At 45.9% G+C, this 23,044-nt stretch overlaps 1 protein-coding gene across 2 annotated transcripts in view; it reads left to right on the top strand.

Moving 5' to 3' along the window:
- The window catches only part of LOC142807243 (neuroplastin-like), a 75,494-nt gene that overhangs the window by 39,798 nt on the left and 12,652 nt on the right, over positions 1 to 23,044 (top strand). For both annotated transcript variants that reach the window (XM_075891334.1, XM_075891333.1), the window contains 5 exons: positions 8,542 to 8,659; positions 10,743 to 10,897; positions 12,256 to 12,369; positions 14,486 to 14,659; positions 15,347 to 15,482. In XM_075891334.1, the coding sequence (XP_075747449.1) occupies positions 8,542 to 8,659; positions 10,743 to 10,897; positions 12,256 to 12,369; positions 14,486 to 14,659; positions 15,347 to 15,482 (697 nt within the window). The remainder of the gene's footprint in view (positions 1 to 8,541; positions 8,660 to 10,742; positions 10,898 to 12,255; positions 12,370 to 14,485; positions 14,660 to 15,346; positions 15,483 to 23,044) is intronic.

Below are 23,044 nucleotides of genomic sequence, written 5' to 3'. Positions count from 1 at the left end.
GATGCTCCCCCCCCCCCCCCGGCCATGGCTCTCCCCTGATCGAGTATCGCACTAAAGTCCGCGGCCCAACTAACTGATCAAACTTATAGCGAGGTCTAATTCAGTGTAAACAGTTGATTTTATTTATTTTTTATGTGATTCCTAAAGGGAAAAGAAGATAAAAGTGAGCTTCGTAACTGTCTGCATCAGAGTGCGACACCTCAACAATAGCTCACAAGGGATGGGGGCAAGGAGGGATTAAAAGGATAGGATTAAAAGATATATATAGAGAGAGGGAGGAGAGAGCGAGGCGCAGGGACAGCGAGCGACAGAAGTAAAGAGGAGAGTGGAAAGATGGAAACGGTCGCAGGAGTCCGAGGACGGGGCACCACTCGGCGAGAGCTCTTGTCGGCGTCAGGAGATGGCGCAGGGAGAGCCCAGTCGGCCAGAGCTGCGCTGTCGTCGGAGATCGCAGGGGCACAACCAGTCGGCACGAAATCCAGCGAGCGAGTTGACACTCTCAACACGTACCGCGTTCATGGTGTTACAGGAAGGTTTACGTACATACTTGTTATCCACATGAAGAATTACACTTCAATAAATATATAAAGTCATTTACATTATAGGTAATTAACAACAGAAGTACAAGAATAAAATAGAGTTCAAGTAAATGAAATTCAAGTAGAACCTGAATGTATTCTGTGTAAGTGGACACAGTTGTTCTACACAGTGGGCAATCGAGGTCGCAAAAAAAAAAAGTTCCTTATTTGCACAAAACTATATTTATGCACAAAACTATATTTAATGTCTTATACCTACGATATAACTTGCCCCGCAGGGATGGGTGCCGATGCGACCTCCATCCACGCTTTCCGCATTCAGATATGTGGTCGACATCGTTAAAAATGAAAGGTTTGTGGAACCATTACTTAGGTCCGGCGTATGTATTATTTTAATCTATACAAGTTTAATAGTTCCTAGTTTTTTTTTTCTTGCTTTGATATTTGTCGCCCTCGTACACACAGACATATCATAGCTAAACTCAGTGTGTTTTAATTTTTGCTGTATCACAGACACAAAAAACGTCAATAAATAAATAAACTAGTTTGCCCTTATACTTGGAGATATCTCAACATTTATAGTATAGATATGCAACTGTGTGGAATCGAACTTCAGGCTCAGCCTATCACCCATATAACTTTACCTTCACACGAGCTGCGATTAAATAGAAAAGGCGTACGACGGTGAAAGGTGCAGGGTCTAAAGGGGTCAGAGGGTAATATATCAGCGCTGTTTCAGAGTGCTCCCCCAAAGCGCACGTGCCAATTGTCGTGACTCAGGGACAAATCGCAGCCGTTGACGCTAGCAACGCTGCCGCTCACCGCTTGCAGCTGGCTCACAGCCAGTGCGTTCGCGTCGATGCGCAAGCCGCGCCGCCGCCGCCTTGGCCCAAGGGGTCCGTCGGCCTCGCAAATCCACCATCGTATCCTACGAATGCACAAATCGCACAAACACAGCCAACGCAACATTCATGTGTTTGGTTCCAGCGCGTCATTGTATCTTGGCTTTGCTAGTATGTAAAGTGTCCGACAGGACAACTATTCGCTTAGTGTGGATAGCGCTGCTTACAACAAAATATTGAGACAATATAAGTGTGTGGTTGACAGCTAGCGCCAGATGTTTGATCTAACACGTTAAGTTCACATGCAGCGGCGAACTCAAGAACTACGCTTAGGCCAGTGAACGTGGCATTTTTTTTACCGTGCAAACGTGACGAATGGATAAACAAGTGTCCTCTAGTCTCGCTACGCGGCGCCACCAGTACCAGGAGGGAGGCTGCTGTACGGGCAGCAGCAGTGCGGCGACCGGTTTCTCTGCGGCGATAGTCTGACGGAAACAGCTGAGTGCGTCCGGTCTGTGCGGACCGACCTGCGAGTGACTAGAACTCAGCCGTTTGGGTCCGGTTCGGCGGTCGTCGTGACTCCGCAGCAACTAACAAGAAGCGCCCCGCCGCCAGCCACCAGGCTCGTCCACCGGAGCCGATATGGGACCCCACACGATCGCAGTTGCTTTCGCACTTTTCGTCACTCGCACAGGTATGACGATAGCCTCCTCGGCACTATTATTCAGTCGCAGCGGGCAATCACTGGACTGCTAGTACATGGAGTCTGAGGTCGCAATCATGTACCTTCTTTTGTCTTTCTTAAGTTACGAAACACGTAAAGCAGCCCTACTACGTCGCCGTGCCTGCAATGAAAAAGGACAAATAGAACGACAGAAAATACCCTGCCATTACTACTTGTTTCTCTGCCTAGATTGTGTTTCTATGTTGGGCCGAAATACTGCGCTAGTCAGTGGCTGTTTTAGCCTTGGAACAGTGGTTTTCGCTAGGGAAATTAACCCGCAAGGTTTAGTCGATAAGTGACCGGCTGCCATAGATTCTGGCGACGCGTATGAAAAAAAAATGCCTCGGTATGAATACGCCAAGGTCTGAAGGACGAACGAGGCATGACTGCGATCTAAACGGTCCGCTGAATAGAGCATAAAGTTATATCGCCGAAGAAATAAACTGAAATGTGATTACGAGCCTTCGTATTATTTTTTTTTCTCTCTCTCTCTCTCTCACTGTGAAAGTAGTGGCTAAAGTTTTCGGTTACGCATGGCGTCAAAAGCGGGCGGCAAAGCCAGCCGACCAGGCTGCACCAACTTGGATTTAGCGTTCAAGTCGGTGGTTTTAGCCAGGGTTCCTTCGCGATTCTTTTAATTATATTTGTGCTTTTATATGTCTGCCGGAAAGACGGCTAAGATGGCTGACTGCAGCGCGTAAAAACGGAGCGATCGCCCGCGCTCTTTGCGGAGCACCTTGTGCAGATAACGCGCACACTTGTCCTTATCACCAGTGGCCTCGCTGGGTGGGCTAAACGTGTTGTCGTAAAGGCAGTAAAGGTGGGAAAGGCAACGAAGCAGCGGCCCTGACACCAACAGTAACGGCAACGCCTCATACGCCATAGACAGAAAAAAATATGTGCAGGACTTGAGTTCAACGTCCGAAGCTTACGCTCACGAACATCTGCGCGCGTACTTGTAGATTGGAACCGAACCAGTGCTGCCGTTAAAATTTCCCTACCCACGGCACCAATAACAGACAGGAGAGGGGGTGGGATGGAATCTGCGGTTGTGTAGCTTGTGGAACAACGCGTGTGCAATGCGAAAACTCTCGGTCTTTCGAAAGGCCACAGTTACATACTTCGCTTAGCTGCATCAGCGGCAGCATTCACTGGAAAACAGTGATAGTTGCGCACAACTGTGAAGCTGCTCGCGAAGCGACTTAATATCATACACATGACTGATGATTTCATCTCTTCCATTAGATATTTGATTTTGTGAGATTCACATTGCCTTCAATGTCAATCGCTTATGGATAAGTATTATATTTTTGAGACTGCAGTGTGAAAAAACTGTTTAGTCACCTTGATGCGTTCGAACGTGAAAGATGACGTGTGTTCAAACCCTCTTCTCTGTGACTGCTCTCTCAGAGCTGGTAAAAAAAGACCTATTTTAAAGGGTATCACACTATCAGAATCATCAGGTGTGGATTTTGTTACTCTATTCACATTTTATACAGAAGTTCATTTTCTTTAGGCAGTGCTCTGCAGTCACTTTATACGCATTACATATGAACTCCATCCAGCCCAACTCTGCATATTGTCTCTTGAGGCTGAGGGTACAAATTATCTTAAGGCATAAAACTTTTTTTCTCCATACAACTGATAAGCCCCTTGAGGTGCTTGAACTGGCTAGGTGTAGATAGCAAGCCCTTTACACAATTGTACACGTGCAAAGGGGAGCTGATGCAGAAGCTCTTCACTTTTTTTTATCTCGCAACTATTTATTACACTCTACTGGGTCACTCGGCGATGTGTATATGTCCCTGTTATGAAGAAGGGTTTCAAATGAAATGTCGCCTTCCTCTTGGTCATTGAAGGCAGATGTTTCTTTTTTTTTATTAGGTTAGCTGGTTCAAGCTATTTTATTTATTTATTTACAGACACCTGCAATCAACACGACTGTGTACCCATAGGTGTATCAGCCGGTGGGGGGGGGGGGGCAAGGGGGGGTGCGAGTTCCTTCCACTGAGAAAAGTTGGGGGGGCCTGAGCCCCCCCCCCCCCCCCCCCCCACTTTAGACAGTGGTCACTGTCGGCTGCATGCTGGGGAAACCAACAACTAAGGCGAAATTTTCCATCACCACAGTAATTGCTCAATTATATTGTTATGAGGAAATGCAAATGTTACCAGGGAATGCTTTAACATAGTGAAGTCTTTCCAACATTGCTGCTGTGACATTTGTCCTTGAATGACCCTTGCAGGCAGCCTATGTGACGCTCTTGCGCCTTGTACTGTAGCATTGCAAAGCAGGCTACAGTACAAGGTGCAAAAACATTTACTGCTTTGTTATGAATGCTTTGCCTACTTTGTTATGGAGATGACCGAGCAATCGTTTTATGGACCAATCGGAGCATTTGCTGCTTCAGGAAAATCATTTTCTTTAATCAAAATGAATAGCATCATTTGTGCTCTGTCGAAGCTCCTGTAGGCCGATACTTCTGACGAAATCTTTTTCAATGTTTTAGTTTTTCCGTACTGGAGCACCAGAAAGAAACGGTTCCCGTTTTTGTCTGTCACAGACCTGATCAGCCTTTCCCATGGTAACTAGGAGCGGTGGCAGCAGTTTGCAAAGTGGCGGCGTATAAAGCAGTGGACTTGAGTATAGTGGGGAGCTCAGCTTTTAAGCTTATCCCGCAGCCTGACCCGTCGGACCAGGGAGAAGGTGAAAGAGCAAAGTTTTAGCTCTATGCAGGCCTAATTAGGAGTCAAGCTAGTTAGTTTTCATTCAACTCAAATTGTCGTTTACAGCTCGAAATACAAAATACACAAGCACACACACCCATCTATATATATATATATATATATATATATATATATATATATATATATATATATATATATATATATATATATATATATATATATATATATATATATATAGTTGACGATTTGCCCCCCCCCCCCCCCCTTCTCACGGTAGAGTTGGTTCACCACTGTGTGTACCTTAAAGTATATTTTAATAATGGCAATAAATATTGGCAGCATCGGTTGCTAAGAATTTCACTCCCAATCTCTCAGTATTGCTGTGTGATTGGTCATTTAGATGCTTATTTAAGATTCCTTTATTGAACAACAGTGTCACTGTGGCATCATTAAAGCTGTCAGCTCACCAAAAATTGTGTGAGTGCTAGCCATTTAGTATGTTTCTATAATTAAATACAGTACAAAACCAAGGACAATATGCAATCAGGACGAGCACTGACTGCCAATTGCATGGTTTATTGTTATATCAGTCAAATATACATAAAATGGAACACACAAGGGAGGAGAAATCGCCAAAGCCTCTAGCTTTCATAATCGATAAATGTATATTTGCATGTTTATGTAATAAAGTATGCACTTTACATTTAGTGCCAGTCCTCTTTGTATCTTGTACGTGTATACTTTGCGCTGTTTTTAACTATCGCATCTGATCTCTCAGCTGTGGCATTACTTTGATTGCTAAGTTAAACCCCACCTGTGTGCTTTATATACAGTAGAGGAGGTACCTGTGTAGTAGAGTATTGCTAATTTTCAAGCTAGAAGTGCTACTTTCTGCACTTTAGATTTATAGTGTTGCAGGCCAGAAGCAAGTATATTGCCCATTTCTGCCAGAATATGTGGAATCGGGGACGGCGCAGGGTAGCACACTATTGCTTCCCCCTTCTCCTCAGGAGCTAGCGAAACGTCACAGTCCAGTGGCGTCGCTGAGCCTCCCATGGCCACTACAGTAGTTCGGGAGCGAGGCAAGTTTGCCATCACGTGCAAGGTACCAATGACTCATGTGCCACTGTGGCTCAAGGACGGTGTGCCTGTGGCTCAGAGCCAGGGCTACCACCTGCAACAGGACTACTCCTCCAACAATGGCTCTGTCGGCCACATCTTCATGCGTCTCTCGGTTGAGAGGGCCCACCTCTCGCATGCGGGACACTACAAGTGCAGCAGCTTCAGCCCCCATGCCCACCGAATCGTTGTGGTAGCCGGTAAGGTCCCCTCATGGACCGTCACGAGGGCTGTCACAGTGCTTGGCAAGGCCAGGAAAACATTAGTTAGCTAAATGCAGGAAGCCTCCAGATGTGTGTTATAGCTATTCCACTCCTAGAGTGTATAATCACGTGAGCTTTCCTCTCTGTTGGATGATGCAAGAACTGAATGCATTGAATGCAATGCGTTTATAGACTATTTTATGTGAATCACATAGGCACCGCCATCTTGGACTGGTAAACTAATGTTTTTGGACTTTTGCATATTGCAACATCAGTTAATAACATCATGAAATGTTGAATACACCAATCCAATCGCTTTGATGTGCATGTGTCTGCCACGCTGCTGTTAGTATAGTCGTTAAAAGATCCAAAACGACTGGGCTACAGCCCAATACGGTGGCACCAAACCCATCCGTGAAATGGTGTATAGTCAATCGGTCAGTATGCCAAGTAAGAAATTGGTAGTTGCTCAATGCTTGTTTATGCTTTACTGATATACAATCAAAATTTCAAAGGCCCAGTATAGCATGTGCACTCTGAGGCTACAAGGCCTGCGACATGCTGCACTTTTCTTTCTAGCCACTCTTGGTTTCTTTATCACAATGTACTTCTCAGCGCCAAAGTTGGTTGATGTCTGTACAGTAGCTGAAGCACTTGAGGACCATTGTGTGCGACACTGGTCACAACCATGTTCACCTGCTGCTCGCATACTTACATTTAAGATGAGCTTCATTTTCAGTTTTAGGTACTAGGAGCCATTGTAGAAGTAGAAAAGCTGTGGCAGCCCTGTGACTGGTTCTAATGGGTAATGTGGGAAAGTGCACCCCCTCATTCCATTTCCTCGGCATGCTGTCCATCCTTCTACCTGCCGTTGTTCCCACGTAACTGTGTGTTCACTTCAACATTTCCCCTCCTCCCCACCTCGGACATGTGGGCATGAGTGCCTCCTTTATTCACTTCACGCACGTTACTATGTCCAGTGCCTCCCATGTTCTTTCTCCTATGTCCTCGTTTCATTTCTGTTCGTGACCTGTAATTTTGTCTTTATGGGTGATGATGTCAGTGCAGATATCGCTGCAGTTTCAAAACAGAAAAATGTTCTTTCAAAAAAAAAAAAAAGAACAACAACTTGTAAGCATTTAGGGGCATGGTGTGGCTGCATCAGGAATGTTCTCGCTGCCAAGGAAGTTTGTAAGCTGTCTGACAGAAGTTCACGACAAGCTGCCTGCAGAGTCCAGCTGGGCGATTCTTAGTTCTGCTTGAACGACTGTGACTTTTCTCCCTTTCCTGCACAGCTCCCACCTCTCCTGCAGATCTGTGAGGGGTCTTGTGCCTCTGTTGGCATTGCATGGCTCAGAGCAAGTTGCAGGCTCTTCTCTTTTGTTCTCCTTCATTTACTGCCTCCTGTGTTGCTTGCCTGGGGCCACCTCACCTGACCACCTTCCCCTGTTGAGGAAATGTGCATGGGGGGGTGCTGCGCTGAGCCATCGTCTCTTACCGGCGCACCACAACGACTGGTGAAAGTTGGGTAAGGGGAGTCTGCTGGTGTGGAGAGGTAGCTGGGGATACTGGGGCCTTGTTTCATTATCTCGTGGCCCTCACCCTCTCACATTTTTGCTGGCTCTGAGAAACAAGTTTCGTTAACCTACGTCCCATTTTTTTTTTTTTTTTTTTTGCAGTGTGCACCTCTAGCAAAAAAAAGCGGCATATAGGGCTCGCCCCTACCAGCCTGCACTCGGCATACTGCATTGAGAGCCTGCCCGTAGTTGTTCATATACTTCCCCATTTGTTGGGTGGGCCAAGCCTTGGTTGTTGGCATGCTCCGTGCTCACAGGGCTGCACTTTGTTTTTGCTGGTTTACTGCTTCGTCTGTATTTTTTTTTCTTTTTTTGTCGTCTTGATTTTATTTTGTTCTGGTTGTTGTTGTTACCCCTTCAGCAGCACTGCATTATCGATGTTTAGAACAACCATTTCAGCACTTTAAATGTGGGCAGCCTGCCAGGTGTAGCCACTTTCAGTACTTGCTTAGTACATTGGGAGAAACCCAAGTTTGTCATCTTTTTTTCACTTATTTTATATTTTGTCTTTATGAAGTGTTACTGTGAGCCAAATATCAGTGCCAGCGTTGTCCTTATTTTGTCCAAAAACACGGTCCGTCCTAGGCAAATTTCTTTTGTGTTACTTAATGAACTTGGCCTTCTGGAATGTAGCTTACGTAAAGGACTCCACGGCATCCTTGAACATGGTTATTTGGTCAGTCCAAATGGCTGAGTCAGATCAATGCAAAGACTCTAGCTTGCATTCCTTTGAGCATCCACACTAGTGTTTCTTGCAGACATTTTCATTGCCACCAGGAGCTCTAGGGATGTTGCTTTCTTTTTCAGCAAAGGCATTTTTCTCACTTTTTTCCCCTCTACTTCTTTCCACAGTGAACGCAATCCAGACCAATGAGGATGTACCAGGAAAAGGCATAATTCTCGACCCAAGGTCTCATACATTAGCTTTGCAGTGCAACTACACAGAAGATCTCACCAAGATAATCATTTGGTAAGATTGATTGAGTGTGTTGTGACGGTTCCGATGGAGGCGGAAATGTTGTAGGCCCGTGTACTCAGAATTGGGTGCACGTTAAAGAACCCCAGGTGGTCGAAATTTCCGGAGCCCTCCACTACGGTGTCTCTCATAATCATATGGTGGTTTTGGGATGTTAAACCCCACAAATCAATCAATCAGTGTGCTGTGACGAGCCTTTAGTGTTGTAACTGGGTTCATGTAAGGTGAATCTAGTGATTTCATTCCTTAGAAACATACCAATGCTATGTGCAGGATATAACAAAGCATCACATGTGACAAAGTTAATATAAGGCTTAATTGGACGAAATGGATTTCAGTCGGTATTTTTCTTTGCAACAGAGCTGAGAATACAAGCTCTTGGATAGCTTTTACTAGAGTGAAGTTGCATTTCAGACAGTCCGGACAGAGTACGTAATATCTGTAATTGCGATTTTTGGTAAGTGCAAACATTTTGTTTTAAAAAATTTTCAAATTGTTTTTGCCAGCGAGTAGAATTAGTATAGGTAACTCGAAACCACTTCTGAAATACCACAAGATTGATGAATTGCTAGCATGCGTCTTGGCTACCACTGAAATACGCCCAAGATTTCAAGTGATGTGGTGAAATTCGTTGCTGGTAGACAGCGGTGTGACCAGATTATGTAAAGTTAGAAAAAAAAAAAAGTCGCTGCTGATTTTGCCCACTGTATTTGATGGTTCCCAGAGAATAGTTCATTAAAAGTGAAGTTTGCTGGGTTAGTAAAATAATTGAATAGTCCAAACAGGACTAAAATACTCCCTTGTATCTGAAAGTTTGTTGCTCGTGGCTCAGTTGTGAAAAGAGTAAGCTGTGTTGTGGTACTAGTAATGTAAAATACTCAGCAGCCAAAATTTCGAATTGTTCATCTCTGATGCACGTCTGTTTTGCCAAAGGCTTGGCTTGGCTAGCTTGAAGCCAGTTGCAAACTTTTTTTGTTTGCTGAAGTTACTGAATAAATTTGTATGCACGTAATGTATTATTTTTCATGACGTGGAATTTCATCATCAAGAAATTCCGGTGTACTACAAGTACACATACGATGGAGGCAGAAATGTTGTAGACCCGTGTGCTCAGATTTGGGTGCACGTTAACCCCAGGTGGTCGAAATTTCCGGAGCCCTCTACTACGACGTCTCTCATAATCATATGGTGGTTTTGGGACGTTAAACACCACAAATCAATCAATCAATACAAATACACATAGATGTAACCGACAGCAGTAGCATTGGGGGCAGCACGTAGGGACTACATTGTGGTGAACCTGTTGTACTACAAGTGCTTTTAAGGCACATTGTTATATTATATTCAATGAATAAAAGGCACCAAAATAACTTTGTGGCTATTATTTCACATTCTGGTTCATGTAAGTCTACAGATAGAAGCTGCCTACCATGAGATCCCGTGCAAATGCTCCCCCCCCCCCCCCCTCTCACCACGATGAAAGATAATTGGAAAAGATTTGGAGGGGGGGGCTTGCTCAGTCGTGAACTGAAATTCACCTGCATTCCTAGTGAAATAATTTACTGAATATGCTTGCATTTACGATTTTTACCGAATCTGAAGGAATTCTCGGATGAAATTTCATGTCTGATTAACTTATTACAATGGTGGAGAGACATTCTTCAAATGTTGCGACAATGAATGGACCATTTGTAAAAATCTGCAAGGTGGCTTTTCTGCTAGTTTGTTATCTACCAAGAACTGTTGTCCATAGACTGCTTTTCTCGATCATTGTGTTGTGCCTTCCCCATTTCCTTACAAATAGGTGTCTCATTCACCATGCAAAGGCTGACGTTTTGTATGAGGTGGGATAACTACATAGTAATTGTTGTGGAAAAAAGTTGTTGTTTTTTCATGTAAATGGTCTGTGAACAAGAGTGTTTGGTAGTAAAACAAGCAGCCTCCATTACATTGCAAAGGACTACAGTATATATGTCTGCGAGGCTGTCTTACTAACTGTAACACCGAGTGCCGCCTGACTTTGTGACACTTTTGCGTGTTTTGTGATTCAACGGCCGGCATTTTTGTGTTGTTACAGGCGGAAGGATAATCAAGATCTTCCAGAGAAGGAGGGAAAGTACAACATCATCAGCAACAACACCCTTGTGATCAATGACCCAGGGTATGAAGATGCTGGAAACTACATGTGCATTGTGCAAGGTGTAGGCGAGAATGCCACCATTGTTGTTCGGGGTAAGTACAGTGCTGTACAGCAAGCAAAGGAAGCTGTCTTAATCATCAATCATATTTTTCATGCTGCCTGACATTTACTGTGCCATGGCACAAGTGTCCTCTTCCAAAACAAAAAAAACCTTTCAGCTGTAAATGCCTTGACGTAGTGTGAAATGTTTGCTAGCTTAAGAACAAATTTATATACCAAACCAACCACTGCCCATCATGGTTATGTCTTGCCATATTGTCACAATGTTACAGCTGCACCAAGGTGAAGGCATGCTCTTGAACTCGTGCCATCTCAAGTTTTTTGTGTGCCTGATTACAAGGATTGATGTAAAAACAACTCATAATTCTCGCTCTTTTCTGCCAAGAAAACTGATGAAAAGTTAGGGGGTGCGAGAATTACGGGATGCAAATTTTCTACGAAAACGTATGGAGCAAAAAAACAAAAAGAGAAGTAGCCACAAATCTGAATTCTCACGCTAGAAACTAACTGCAAGCCTTCAGAATAACTAATCAAGACTAATTTTAACAGTAAAACCACAGGTTCAACACAAGGCAAGATTTATTTGAGACACAAAAGCTGCTAGCAAATAGTAGGGAGTTTCGGAATATTGTACACAAAGTTTGCGGGTGTTGCAGGCACAGTGTTGGCACTTGTCACTGAATGGGAGCCTACAAAAGATTAGCATACACCAAATTGTCTGCAGTTGTATTCTGATGATGTAACGTTTTACCATCCATACAATTCTTAGGTACACGGAAGGCCCAGCGTGTCTTATTGGCTTTCGGCTGCCCGTGCTGCCGTCGCCAGCAGCGAACACGAAACTCGACTCCAGAGTGCCTACCGGTGGCGCTGTTGCCACTCTTTAGTGCATGATCAATCACTTTAAACTTGAAAACAGGTTCGCAGCTTCTGTATCGCCTCATAGTGTAACCGCAGAGCTGACACAACGTAGACTAACATGCCACAACATGCACTTGCCACTTTGGCTTGGTTTGGAGCTCTGTGTGTTGATTATATGCATAACGCATAAGAGATGGCGCCAGACTGTCATGCGCAATCGTCATCTGTGGTTAAGGAGCTCACAACATTCCAGCTGCAATTTTTGGGGTACAATAAGCACTCGCGGGAAAAAAAAATCATATTTTTGTTGGGCAATGTGGGGGGTGCAAGAATTTTGCTAGTGCGAGGATTACGCGAGTAAGTGTGGCACTTCTTATGAACTATGGTGACACCTTGTTTTGTTATCCTGTGACCATTAAAGATCCATGACGATCCTGCACGGTTAAACGAAACCGAACAAATGATATTGGTGTTTCTACGCACTATGCAGCAGGGAAACATCTTTTATATTATCGCATCTTTGCTGCAGCTAATGTGTCCATTGAGGTCACCGAAGCCTCCAAGAACCAAGTGGAGGGAGACCCACTCACCCTGTCTTGCAAGGCGGCTGGTGCACCAACCCCTGTTGTCACCTGGTTAAAGGGTGAGTAGGACATTATTGCTTTGTCACAGCATGCGAGGCCTCAATGTAAGGGCAGAGATCATTTTAATCAGACTACATTAAACCTTTCTCAAGGAACGACAACACATGCTTCTGAATTTGTGGAAGTTCTACTGCATCCCCTTTGGATGTGGAAGAGTTCATTTATTCAGTGTGAAAAAAAAATGTATTTGAATCTAATAGTAAACGTGCTTCGATGCGCCAATCTGGATATCCTCAAAGGGTTGGAACCACTTATTGAAAGTAAAAAAAAAAAAAGTGAGAACTTAAGGTTATCACGCAAGTACTTGGTAAATAAAAGAATGCATATTCTTTTTATGCTTAGTCATTCATGCGCAGCAAATACTAGCGTGTTTATTACTGAAAGTGCTGTACTTCGTTATGCTGTCGTCTACGTTAGGATTTTGCACTGAAGAGGTTTTTGAAAGTTTCACAACACAATATTGTTACATGGTTCTCCACTTGTGTACTATTACCAACATCATTGGGGGCATGCAAAAACCCAACAAATGAAGGTAGAGCAGTGCTTTATACAGTCGAGGCACGATGTATGAACTCGGAAGGCAATCCCGACGTAGTTCAATATATAGATAATTTGAAATCCAAAATATGCATATTTAAGGGCCAAATTAAAGCATTTCAGGCCTTGGAAATCATTGTGTGCTCCAACATAACGATTCGCTCACAGTATAATGAAGAACAAGGTATTAACTGCAAGTTACCGTACTTTATTTCGCATGAAAATAGTCCATAAGCTTGTCTTGCTTCTTGCGCGCCATCAAGTTCCAGTCATCCTCAATATCACTGAAGCTTTTCAAATAAGTGAATTCAGCGCCTTCAACCACAACGACGTTGATGGACGCAGAACGCCAATGCAAGCTTTGTAGCGTGGCCAAATGTTTGTTATCGGCGGCAGCGAAGTTGTTGGCATTTTCATAATCGCACAAATACGCTTCCACGGCAATGGCAGCAATGATCTTAGCATCGATGCAGTCAAAAAAAGTTACGTCGTCATCTGAACTGATGAAGTCATTCACTGTCCGAAATTGCACCCGGAAACGCTGATAAGTCGAAGAAATCACTGAGTCATGATGCACCCAAAGTCGTCACCTGGCCCGCAAGGAAAGTTTACTACGGTGCTTTACTTGACGTTACTACAAACACCAGTGTTTATCGCTACGTGTGGGTCAACATTTTGTTCAACTCTCGAATGAGGATTTGTCAGGAATCAAGCGAGATGTACTCAAGTCCACAAGCAAGTCAACAAGGCGCAAAAGACAATGCCGAGCCATGCCATCGAGTTGTCAAGTTCCCACCGTCGACATGTTCGCGATGTCGATATCACTTGTGGCCTTGTAGCTGGCATCCGCTGCTTTCAGCTGCTTTGATGAGAAAAGCTTGAAAAAGCGTAGCCTTCGAGACATGCGTTTTAAAACCGGAAACACAAAATACGTCACAAGGTTGCACATCTTGAAGGCCATGCTTTTCAGGCTCGTATGCCATTGTTCGCTAACAAACAAGGAAGGGAATTCGAACGTTGGGATTAGATCGCTAAGTCACTTTGCCTTCTCATTTCGGTGTCCTTGGCAATCTGTCTTTTGGAAAACGTTATCTCGTGCGTTAAGGCATGCAGATCGCACATTAAGCATACGGGAGCACTTGCAAATGGTGCGCAACGAACCAGATCTGCAGGATGAAGTAACACTGCCTTTTCGTCATCTGCACACAAAAAGGGACCGGATTTTGTTTGAATGCGGCCGATACTTTATCAATATTTGCTAGAAAAAATGCACTTTCTGGGCTTAGGCGCGGCGAAGCGTTCGATATAGCGGATGTCCTGCTGTGCAGGAGTTCAATATACGGGTGCACCGACCCCATACTTTTGCATGGGAAATTCAAAGGGATTGCTCAACTGTTCAGTATCGCTAATAATTCGATATATCAGAGTTTGATATATCCAGGATTGACTGTATTAGTATATGGAGTACTTTGTGGTGCACTTCACAAGAATAGGTGTGCACTGGTACACACATCTGGTTTTATATTAGGCTCACTTGACTCATGGAATTGTGTGTCAAGGATTTCATCCTTGCTGCAGATGACGAGCCTCTGAACATCTCTGACCCACGCATCAGCCTGGAGCCGATCAACAATGTGTCCGATGCCAAGCTTATAATTCAGGACCTGAACTTTGATGACAGGGCCCAGTACACTTGTGTTGCCAGCAACGGCATCAGCAATGAAACCATGACAGTCTTGGTTCGTGTCAAGGGTAAGTGCTTTTGTTTTGTTTTGTTTTTTTTGTCTCATGCCACTGCATTGACTGGCCAATTTTTGTATTAGCCACAGCAGTCCAAATTTGAGAACTGGTACAGCTAAAATGGTGAGTTCAATGCTGTGCTAGAATAGACAGAGCTAGAACCAGACATTTATGACAATGTAACTTACTAGTTAGCACATTAGCCATCAGCAATTGGTGTTAAATAACAGCCTGGCGGCTTCAGTCTTATGGAAGAATAATTTCCCAGTGAGCTACTTCATGAAATTCGTGTATATATTTGCGCTCAAGTACGTCTAGGATTTCCAGCATTTCATTTGTGTGGACATCACATAAGAAACGCAGTACTACTATGGTAGTCATCATCACATCTGATAAGTTGGTTTCAACACTTTCTGCACCAACAGTGGGTACTGGGGACACACCGCACCAATTATTTGTCATAATCGGGGAAAGGAGGAGTTTTGCACTGCATTAAAACTTCTTTGGACGAGCCAGTGCCCTCAGGGAGTGGAAAAAGTGCCAGCCGTCATGCAGCCTAGCAACTTTTTTGACCAATGAGCACTGCACGTTGTGTCACTGTAAACCACTGAGCTCAGTTATATTTCAATTGGGTTACTATTTCTTGCAATTGTATTGCGGCAGCTTACACTACATTCCACTTTCTTCAATGTTATACAGACAAGTTGGCTGCTCTGTGGCCCTTCCTTGGCATTTGTGTCGAGGTAGCAGTGCTGTGTGCCATCATCTTCATCTACGAAAAGAAACGTGTCAAGCCCGACTTCGAGGAATCCGACACTGACCAGAATCCTGAAAAGTAAGATCACCCACATGTTTGTTGACCTCGGTGTGTCTTGGTTGCGGCTTGTATTCATACATTCTAACTACTTAGACTGTCAAAGGCCCTTTCAGTAGTGACACCATGCTTGGCGTACTATCTTCATCTAGAAGTCATGGTTTCAAAGCAGCTTGCTAGGCTAATTGGAACAATAAACCGTGATGCAAGTCCAGCGTCTAGGCAAAATAGAAAACCTACTGTTGCTTTTTCATTCTGTGTCTGCGTGCTTTTCTCTTTTTATTATTTCCTCTAAGCTCTGGAAACACATGAAAGTCATGTTTTTCCTGTGTGAATTTATCCATAACATGAAGAAGTTCAGAACATGAGGGTTTCTTAGTGACATGCACTGTTCACCTCTCAGCTCAAAGAGAAAAGGAAAAATCGTTGTGCAACCCTTTTTTTTTTTATTCTACATTTACCAAATTTACTCTCGTAACAGGCTCACTTTTATATTCAAGAAAATCCGGCTCCAAGTTCAGGGTGCGCCTATTACGCGGGGTAAAATTTCAGACTGCAGAATTAACCGTTCATAAAATATACGTCGTCACAAAGTCATGAATATCTGCACTACAGCTGAAACAATTTTCTTCGTAGGCTACACTAGCGCAAAACGTGTTTAGCACGCAGTATCGCGTGTCTGAGATTTGAAGCATGCGATGAGGGGTGTGTCCCCGCAGGGGCGCCTGCGCAAGAGGCGTTTGGTGTGTAGCGACACCACGGACCCGAGCTAACGGGGGAGTTTCTACTCCCTCCCACGCCTAGCCGTGCGTGGCTTTGCTGTGTCCGGGGAAAAGGGGATCCTGGGGGTTGAGCCAACGCTGGGTGATTGGACCGTTAAGGCCCCCCGGGGAAAAGGGGATCCTGGGGGTTGAGCCAACGCTGGGTGATTGGACCGTTAAGGCCCCCCGGCAGAGGCAACACACCCCTTTGGCCCCGGCTTCACGTAGACGGCACCCCTGGGCTGACCCACCCAGGGGAAATCGGCAGTCGCCTTTTCCTATCTCTCTCTGCCTACATCTTTGTCTTTATCTATCACTATCTATCTGTCCTGTCTTCTACTCTCTTCTGTTTACTTCCAATTTTCCTGGCGGCAAGGGTTAACCCTGTGCAAATAGCCTACCTTGGTCTAGGCGCATTGGGTTATGGCAGTGTTGTACGGCTGACGTCTGCAAGCTTTCAGCACCTGCAAACTTGCAGCGTCCCCTTGTTGGGCTCTGTGGTGGGTGGCCGCCAACGCTGCTGAACAAAAATAAGATCGGCATGCATGGAGCATTCCCTCTATTGTCTGATCGTACCGGCCTAAAGCGGGTATGCACTGACGACATAAATTTCTTTAACCAGCCAATAGAAACTTTTCCCCACTTCCACGTCATTCACTGTGAAAAAACGGGAAAGCGAGCCAGGACCGTATCTAGATCCTTTTGTAGTTGCCAGGTGTCTTACTGAAACTCTCGGGGCTGGATACAAAGTAACCAAAATGGCTAGCGGAGACTTTCTTCTCGAAATTCGGGACAACGCACAATCTGTAAAGTTAGACAGCCTCTCAACGTTTGGTGACGTACCGATCACCGTAACACCACACAGATCTATGAACATCACTTGCGGAGTGGTATCTGACGCAGGCTTACTTAACCTGGCCGAAACTGAACTTTTGGAAGGGTGGAAGAGCCAAAATGTCACTAATGTACAGAGAATTATCATCAGAAGAGATAATAAGGAAATACCGACGAAACACTTAATACTCGCGTTTGCATCCAGTAAACTACCAGATTCCATTCAAACAGGGTACACGAAGACACTTATCAGGCCGTATATACCTAACCCTCGTCGTTGCTTCCAATGCCAGAGGTATGGCCATGGCTCTAAAATCTGTCGTGGTCGCCAGACTTGTGCACAATGTGGAGTCCTAGGCCACGTGTCTGAGAACTGCAAACAACCGCCACACTGTGTAAACTGCGAAGGAAACCATGCCGCATATTCACGCTCCTGCACATACTGGAAAAAAGAAAAAGAAATAATTACATTAAAGGTGAAGGAGAACATAACATTTAAGGAAGCACAACGAAGAGTCGCTCCATTCTATGGACCTACATACGCTGATGCGGCGCGTCAGGGGGCACCGCCGCACCAGCCTTCGCCACTCCTTTGGCCCGCCCATACCGAGCCGGCGATTGTGGCACCTGCCCCCAAGGCGGCTGTAGCCCAGGCTACACCACCTACTCCCAAACAGAGACCGGAGACTCCAGAGTCCTCGGGTCTCAAGGCCTCCCCTCACCAGGTGAGGCCCGAAATCCGAACTAACAGCCCGCATGTGCAAGCATCCAGTGCCTCCGAGGAGGCAATGGATACGTCGGTACCCCTGGTGCCGAAAGAGCGGCGTGGGTCCTTGGAGCGCGCCAAAAAAACAAAAAGGCAAATAACAGGGCCCGGTGACGGCCCTGTTAAGTGAACTCCAATTCCCCGTCTAAACAGCCACTCGCTTTTTGTACACACAGCACTATTTTACATTCACCATGAACACTCAAATTATACAATGGAACGTCAGGGGCCTTCTCAGAAACCTTGACGACATCCAAGAACTCTTACACGAACACTCACCAAAAGTGCTGTGTGTACAAGAAACACACCTTAATTAAAAACACACAAGTTTTCTTCGTAAATACGTTATTTTTCGAAAGGACTGTGATGATGCCATGACATCATCCGGAGGTGTTGCCATCATAGTGAATCAAGGAATTGCATGCACACACTTACAACTCCAAAGATCCCTTGAGGCGGTGGCTGTTCGAGCGGTTCTTTTTGATAAACTGATCACAATCTGCACTATTTACATTCCTCCTAGCTATCAGCTGCAAAAACGTGATTTATACTCTTTAATTGATGAACTTCCGGAGCCATATGTTCTCCTTGGAGACTTCAATGCGCATAGCAGGCTATGGGGAGACTCTCGTTGCGACGCGCGAGGTCGACTAATTGAACAGTTTCTTCTCTTGTCGAGCGCATGTCTCCTAAATAGAAAAGAACCAACCTATTATAATCTCGCACATAACACCTACTCCTCCATAGACCTAAGCATAGTATCTCCATCTCTTGTGCCTCTACTCCAGTGGAAAGTTGTCAGTAATCTGTACGGAAGTGACCACTTCCCCGTAGTTTTGAGCACAACTACAGCAACTGAGTGTCCACCCCGTGTTCCCAAGTGGCTCATAAACAGAGCCGACTGGGAACAGTTTTATACCATCGCTCGTCTAGGTTGGAATGACATATGTACTTTGAACATTGATATATGTACATATGTACTTTGAGCATTGAACAAAACGCTGTGACTACTTCACAGCGTTTTTGATTGATGCTGCAACAAAATGCATCCCACAAACAAATGGACACCTTGGAAAACGGCGTGTGCCATGGTGGAACTCTGAATGCCGAAACGCGCGCAAACAGCAAAACAGAGCTTGGAGGTTGCTTCGGAACTCCCCGACAGCCGAAAATCTTGACATCTTCAAAAAAATAGTCTCAAGGCAGGAGAACGCGTCGGCAGGCCAAAAGAGAAAGCTGGCAGAAGTTTTTGTCGGGGATCAATTCATACACACAGGAGGCTAAAGTCTGGAACATGGTTGGTAGGATAGCAGGAAAACAAGTACACACACTCCCACTCGTAAACACTCAGGGGGATACCTTGGAAGATCAGGCAAACTTCCTCGGTGCACACTTCGAACAGGTGTCCAGCTCATCCCACTATACTGACACTTTCCAAAAATACAGAACAAGAATAGAAAAGCAGAAACTCGAACACAAATCCACTAGATACGAGGCATATAACCAAGCTTTCAGTCTAGCTGAGCTCCGAACATCTCTAAACTCTTGCAGTACTTCTGCCCCAGGTTCTGACCGTGTGGTGTATGAAATGTTAAAAAACCTGCCAGCCGAAACACGAAAAACCTTACTTTGTTTGTACAATGCTATCTGGTTTTCTGGCACTATCCCTACCTCTTGGAAAGAGGCTGTTATTATTCCTATTTTGAAAGAGGGCAAGGACCCTTCCTTAGCTTCAAGTTATAGGCCTACTGCACTTACAAGCTGCTTGTGCAAAGTATTCGAAAAAATGATAAACTGCCGACTTGTACATATCCTTGAAACAAACAATTTGCTCGACCCATTTCAGTGCGGGTTTCGAGAAAGTAGATCCACCACAGACCACCTTGTTCGTATCGAGGCACAGATCAGAGATGCCTTCGTCCATAAACAATATTTTCTCTCTGTGTTTCTCGATATCGAAAAAGCTTATGATACAACATGGCGTTTTGGAATTCTAAGAGACCTGTCCCACCTTGGTGTGCGCAGAAGAATGTTTCATATAATCGAAAGTTACCTGTCAAACCGGACATTCCGTGTCCGTGTGGGCAGTGTGCTCTCCCAAACATTTGTCCAGGAAACAGGCGTGCCACAAGGTGGTGTGCTTAGTTACACACTTTTTATTATCAAAATGAATTCTTTGCATTTGTCCATTCCCCGCAATATGTTCTATTGTACATATTGTCACGAGGTCGTGACGTGGCCGAAGACAGGAGACTTCGTGTTAGGATTTAACTGTTTATTTGGGCGAACCTGTGCCCGGTAAACTGAAAGTCCAATTACAGCAGCAGTCTCGCACAGATAGCAGTCTCGGACTGATAGCGGCGAACGGAGCGTCGGCCTTCGATCAACAACTGACAAGCGGCGAAGCGCGTCGGCATTTATACTCTTGCCGTCGAGTGTTCTAGCGTTATCGCTGGCGGTGGCGTAACTTCCAGAACAATCTGTACCGTTCGCACAGTGGGCGTGATCTTATCGAAATGATCTACTACAGTCCGGAACCCTCCAGAAAACTACAGGCGCGGCCTGCGCTGAGAATCGTGCGGCGTTCCCGGACGATAACAAAAACTTGGGAAATGGAACGTGGCATTGCCCCCCTCTGAAAAAGGCATCGTCCCGATGCTTTAACTAAAGATGAAAGTACAATAATAATGCAAGAAAGTACAATGAATAAATTACGATACAACAATAATACAAAAAAAAACACTAGTTCAGTTCGTTAACGCGCATGAAACGGCTTGAGGCGCGCGACATGGACGACTTCAGGTCGCGATCGGCGTCGTTGAGAGTTCGTGATGCCGTCGGGGACAACCTCGTAATCAAGTGGGCCGAGCCGTCGAACCACCCTGTACGGTCCGAAGTACCGTCGCAGAAGCTTTTCACTTAGTCCACGTCGGCGTATCGGCGTCCACACCCAAACACGTTCGCCGGGCTGGTATTCCACGAAGCGTCGTCGAAGGTTGTAACGGTGGCTGTCAGTCGTCTGTTGGTTCTTGATACGGAGACGCGCAAGTTGTCGGGCTTCTTCGGCGCGTTGAAGGTACTCGCTCACATCGAGGTTTTCTTCGTCGGTGACGTTGGGTAACATGGCATCGAGCGTCGTTGCCAGGCTCCTTCCGTAGACCAATTTGTATGGCGATATCTGCGTCGTCTCCTGCACCGCCGTGTTGTATGCGAAGGTCACATACGGAAGAATGGCGTCCCACGTCTTGTGTTCGACATCGACGTACATTGACAGCATGTCGGCGATCGTCTTGTTAAGCCGCTCGGTGAGGCCGTTGGTCTGTGGGTGGTACGCTGTCGTCCGGCGGTGGTTTGTTTGGCTGTATGCCAAGATCGCTTGAGTTAAGTCGGCAGTGAATGCCGTTCCTCTGTCGGTGATAAGGACCTCCGGGGCGCCGTGACGTAGGACGATATTTTCGATGAAGAACTTAGCTACCTCGGATGCACTGCCTTTTGGCAGGGCTTTTGTCTCGGCGTAGCGGGTGAGGTAGTCGGTAGCTACCACGATCCACTTGTTTCCGAAAGCCGACGTCGGGAACGGCCCCAGTAGGTCCATACCGATCTGCTGGAAAGGTCGGCAAGGTGGATCAATTGGCTGCAGAAGTCCCGCTGGCCTTGTCAGCGGTGTCTTGCGTCGCTGACAGTCCCGGCATGTTCTCACATAACGAGTGACGTCGGTGGTAAGACGTGGCCAGTAGTACCTTTCTTGTATCCTCGCGAGCGTGCGAGAAACACCGAGGTGCCCTGCCGTCGGATCGTCGTGAAGGGCCTGCAGGAGTTCTGGTCGCAGAGCTGAAGGCACCACAAGGGGGTACTTAGCTCGAAGCGGTGAAAAGTTTTTCTTTTGTAGAAGACCGTTTCGTAGAAAGAACGACGCAAGTGCGCGCTTGAATACCTTCGGGACTTCGGCGGTCCTGCCTTCGAGGTATTCTATTAGGGCCTTAAGTTCCGGGTCGGCCCTCTGTCGTTCAGCGAAGTCGTCGGTAGTTATCGTGCCTAAGAAAAAGTCGTCATCCGGGTCGTCGGGTAGCGGTTGGTCGACAGGCGCACGAGAGAGACAGTCGGCGTCGGAGTGTTTTTTGCCGGACTTGTAAATGACAGTAATGTCATATTCTTGAAGTCTCAGGCTCCATCGTGCGAGGCGACCTGAGGGGTCCTTCAAGGTGGCTAGCCAACACAATGCGTGGTGGTCGCTCACAACTTTGAAGGGCCTGCCGTAGAGCTAGGGGCGAAATTTCGACGTAGCCCAGATGATGGCGAGGCACTCCTTTTCTGTTGTGGAATAATTTGCTTCTGCTTTGGATAGCGATCGGCTGGCGTAACTAATAACCCTTTCAAGTCCGTCAGCCCTCTGCACAAGAACGGCGCCAAGACCTACGCTGCTTGCGTCAGTATGTATTTCTGTCTCGGCGAATTCGTCGAAATGGGCAAGTAACGGAGGCGTCTGGAGGCGATGTTTAAGCTCCTGGAAAGCGTGTTCCTGCGGCGTTTCCCACTTAAACTCCACGTCGGCCTTGGTAAGGTTAGTGAGAGGATCGGCGATGCGGGCGAAGTTTTTCACGAACCGCCTATAATAGGCACACAGGCCCAGAAATCGGCGCACGGCTATCTTGTCAGTGGGCGGCGGGAAGTCGGCGATGGCGGCTGTTTTCCGTGGATCGGGACGAACTCCAGACTTGCTGATAACGTGCCCCAGAAACAAGAGCTCCTCATACGCAAATCTGCACTTTTCTGGCTTCAGTGTGAGTCCGGAAGTCTTGATGGCTTGAAGTACAGCTTCAAGGCGCCGAAGATGCTCGTCGAAACTCGAGGAAAACACGACGACGTCGTCCAAGTAAACAAGGCAAGTCTGCCACTTCAATCCTGCCAGTACTGTATCCATAACGCGTTGAAAAGTTGCAGGCGCTGAGCAAAGGCCGAAGGGCATCACCTTAAACTCGAAGAGGCCGTCCGGTGTTATAAACGCCGTCTTCTCTCGGTCTCTTTCGTCGACTTCGATTTGCCAATAGCCAGTCTTGAGGTCCATTGACGAAAAGTACTTGGCGTTATGGAGCCGATCAAGTGCGTCGTCTATTCGTGGGAGAGGATACACGTCCTTTCTTGTGATTTTGTTCAGGCGGCGATAATTGACGCAGAAACGTAGGGTTCCATCTTTTTTCTTCACTAACACCACGGGAGATGCC

Source organism: Rhipicephalus microplus, chromosome 1 (genome assembly GCF_043290135.1).
Source record: "Rhipicephalus microplus isolate Deutch F79 chromosome 1, USDA_Rmic, whole genome shotgun sequence".
Classification (NCBI taxonomy): domain Eukaryota; kingdom Metazoa; phylum Arthropoda; class Arachnida; order Ixodida; family Ixodidae; genus Rhipicephalus; species Rhipicephalus microplus.
The sequence above is the reverse complement of the archived record's forward strand: the minus strand, read 5'-3'. Positions and strand labels throughout refer to the sequence as shown.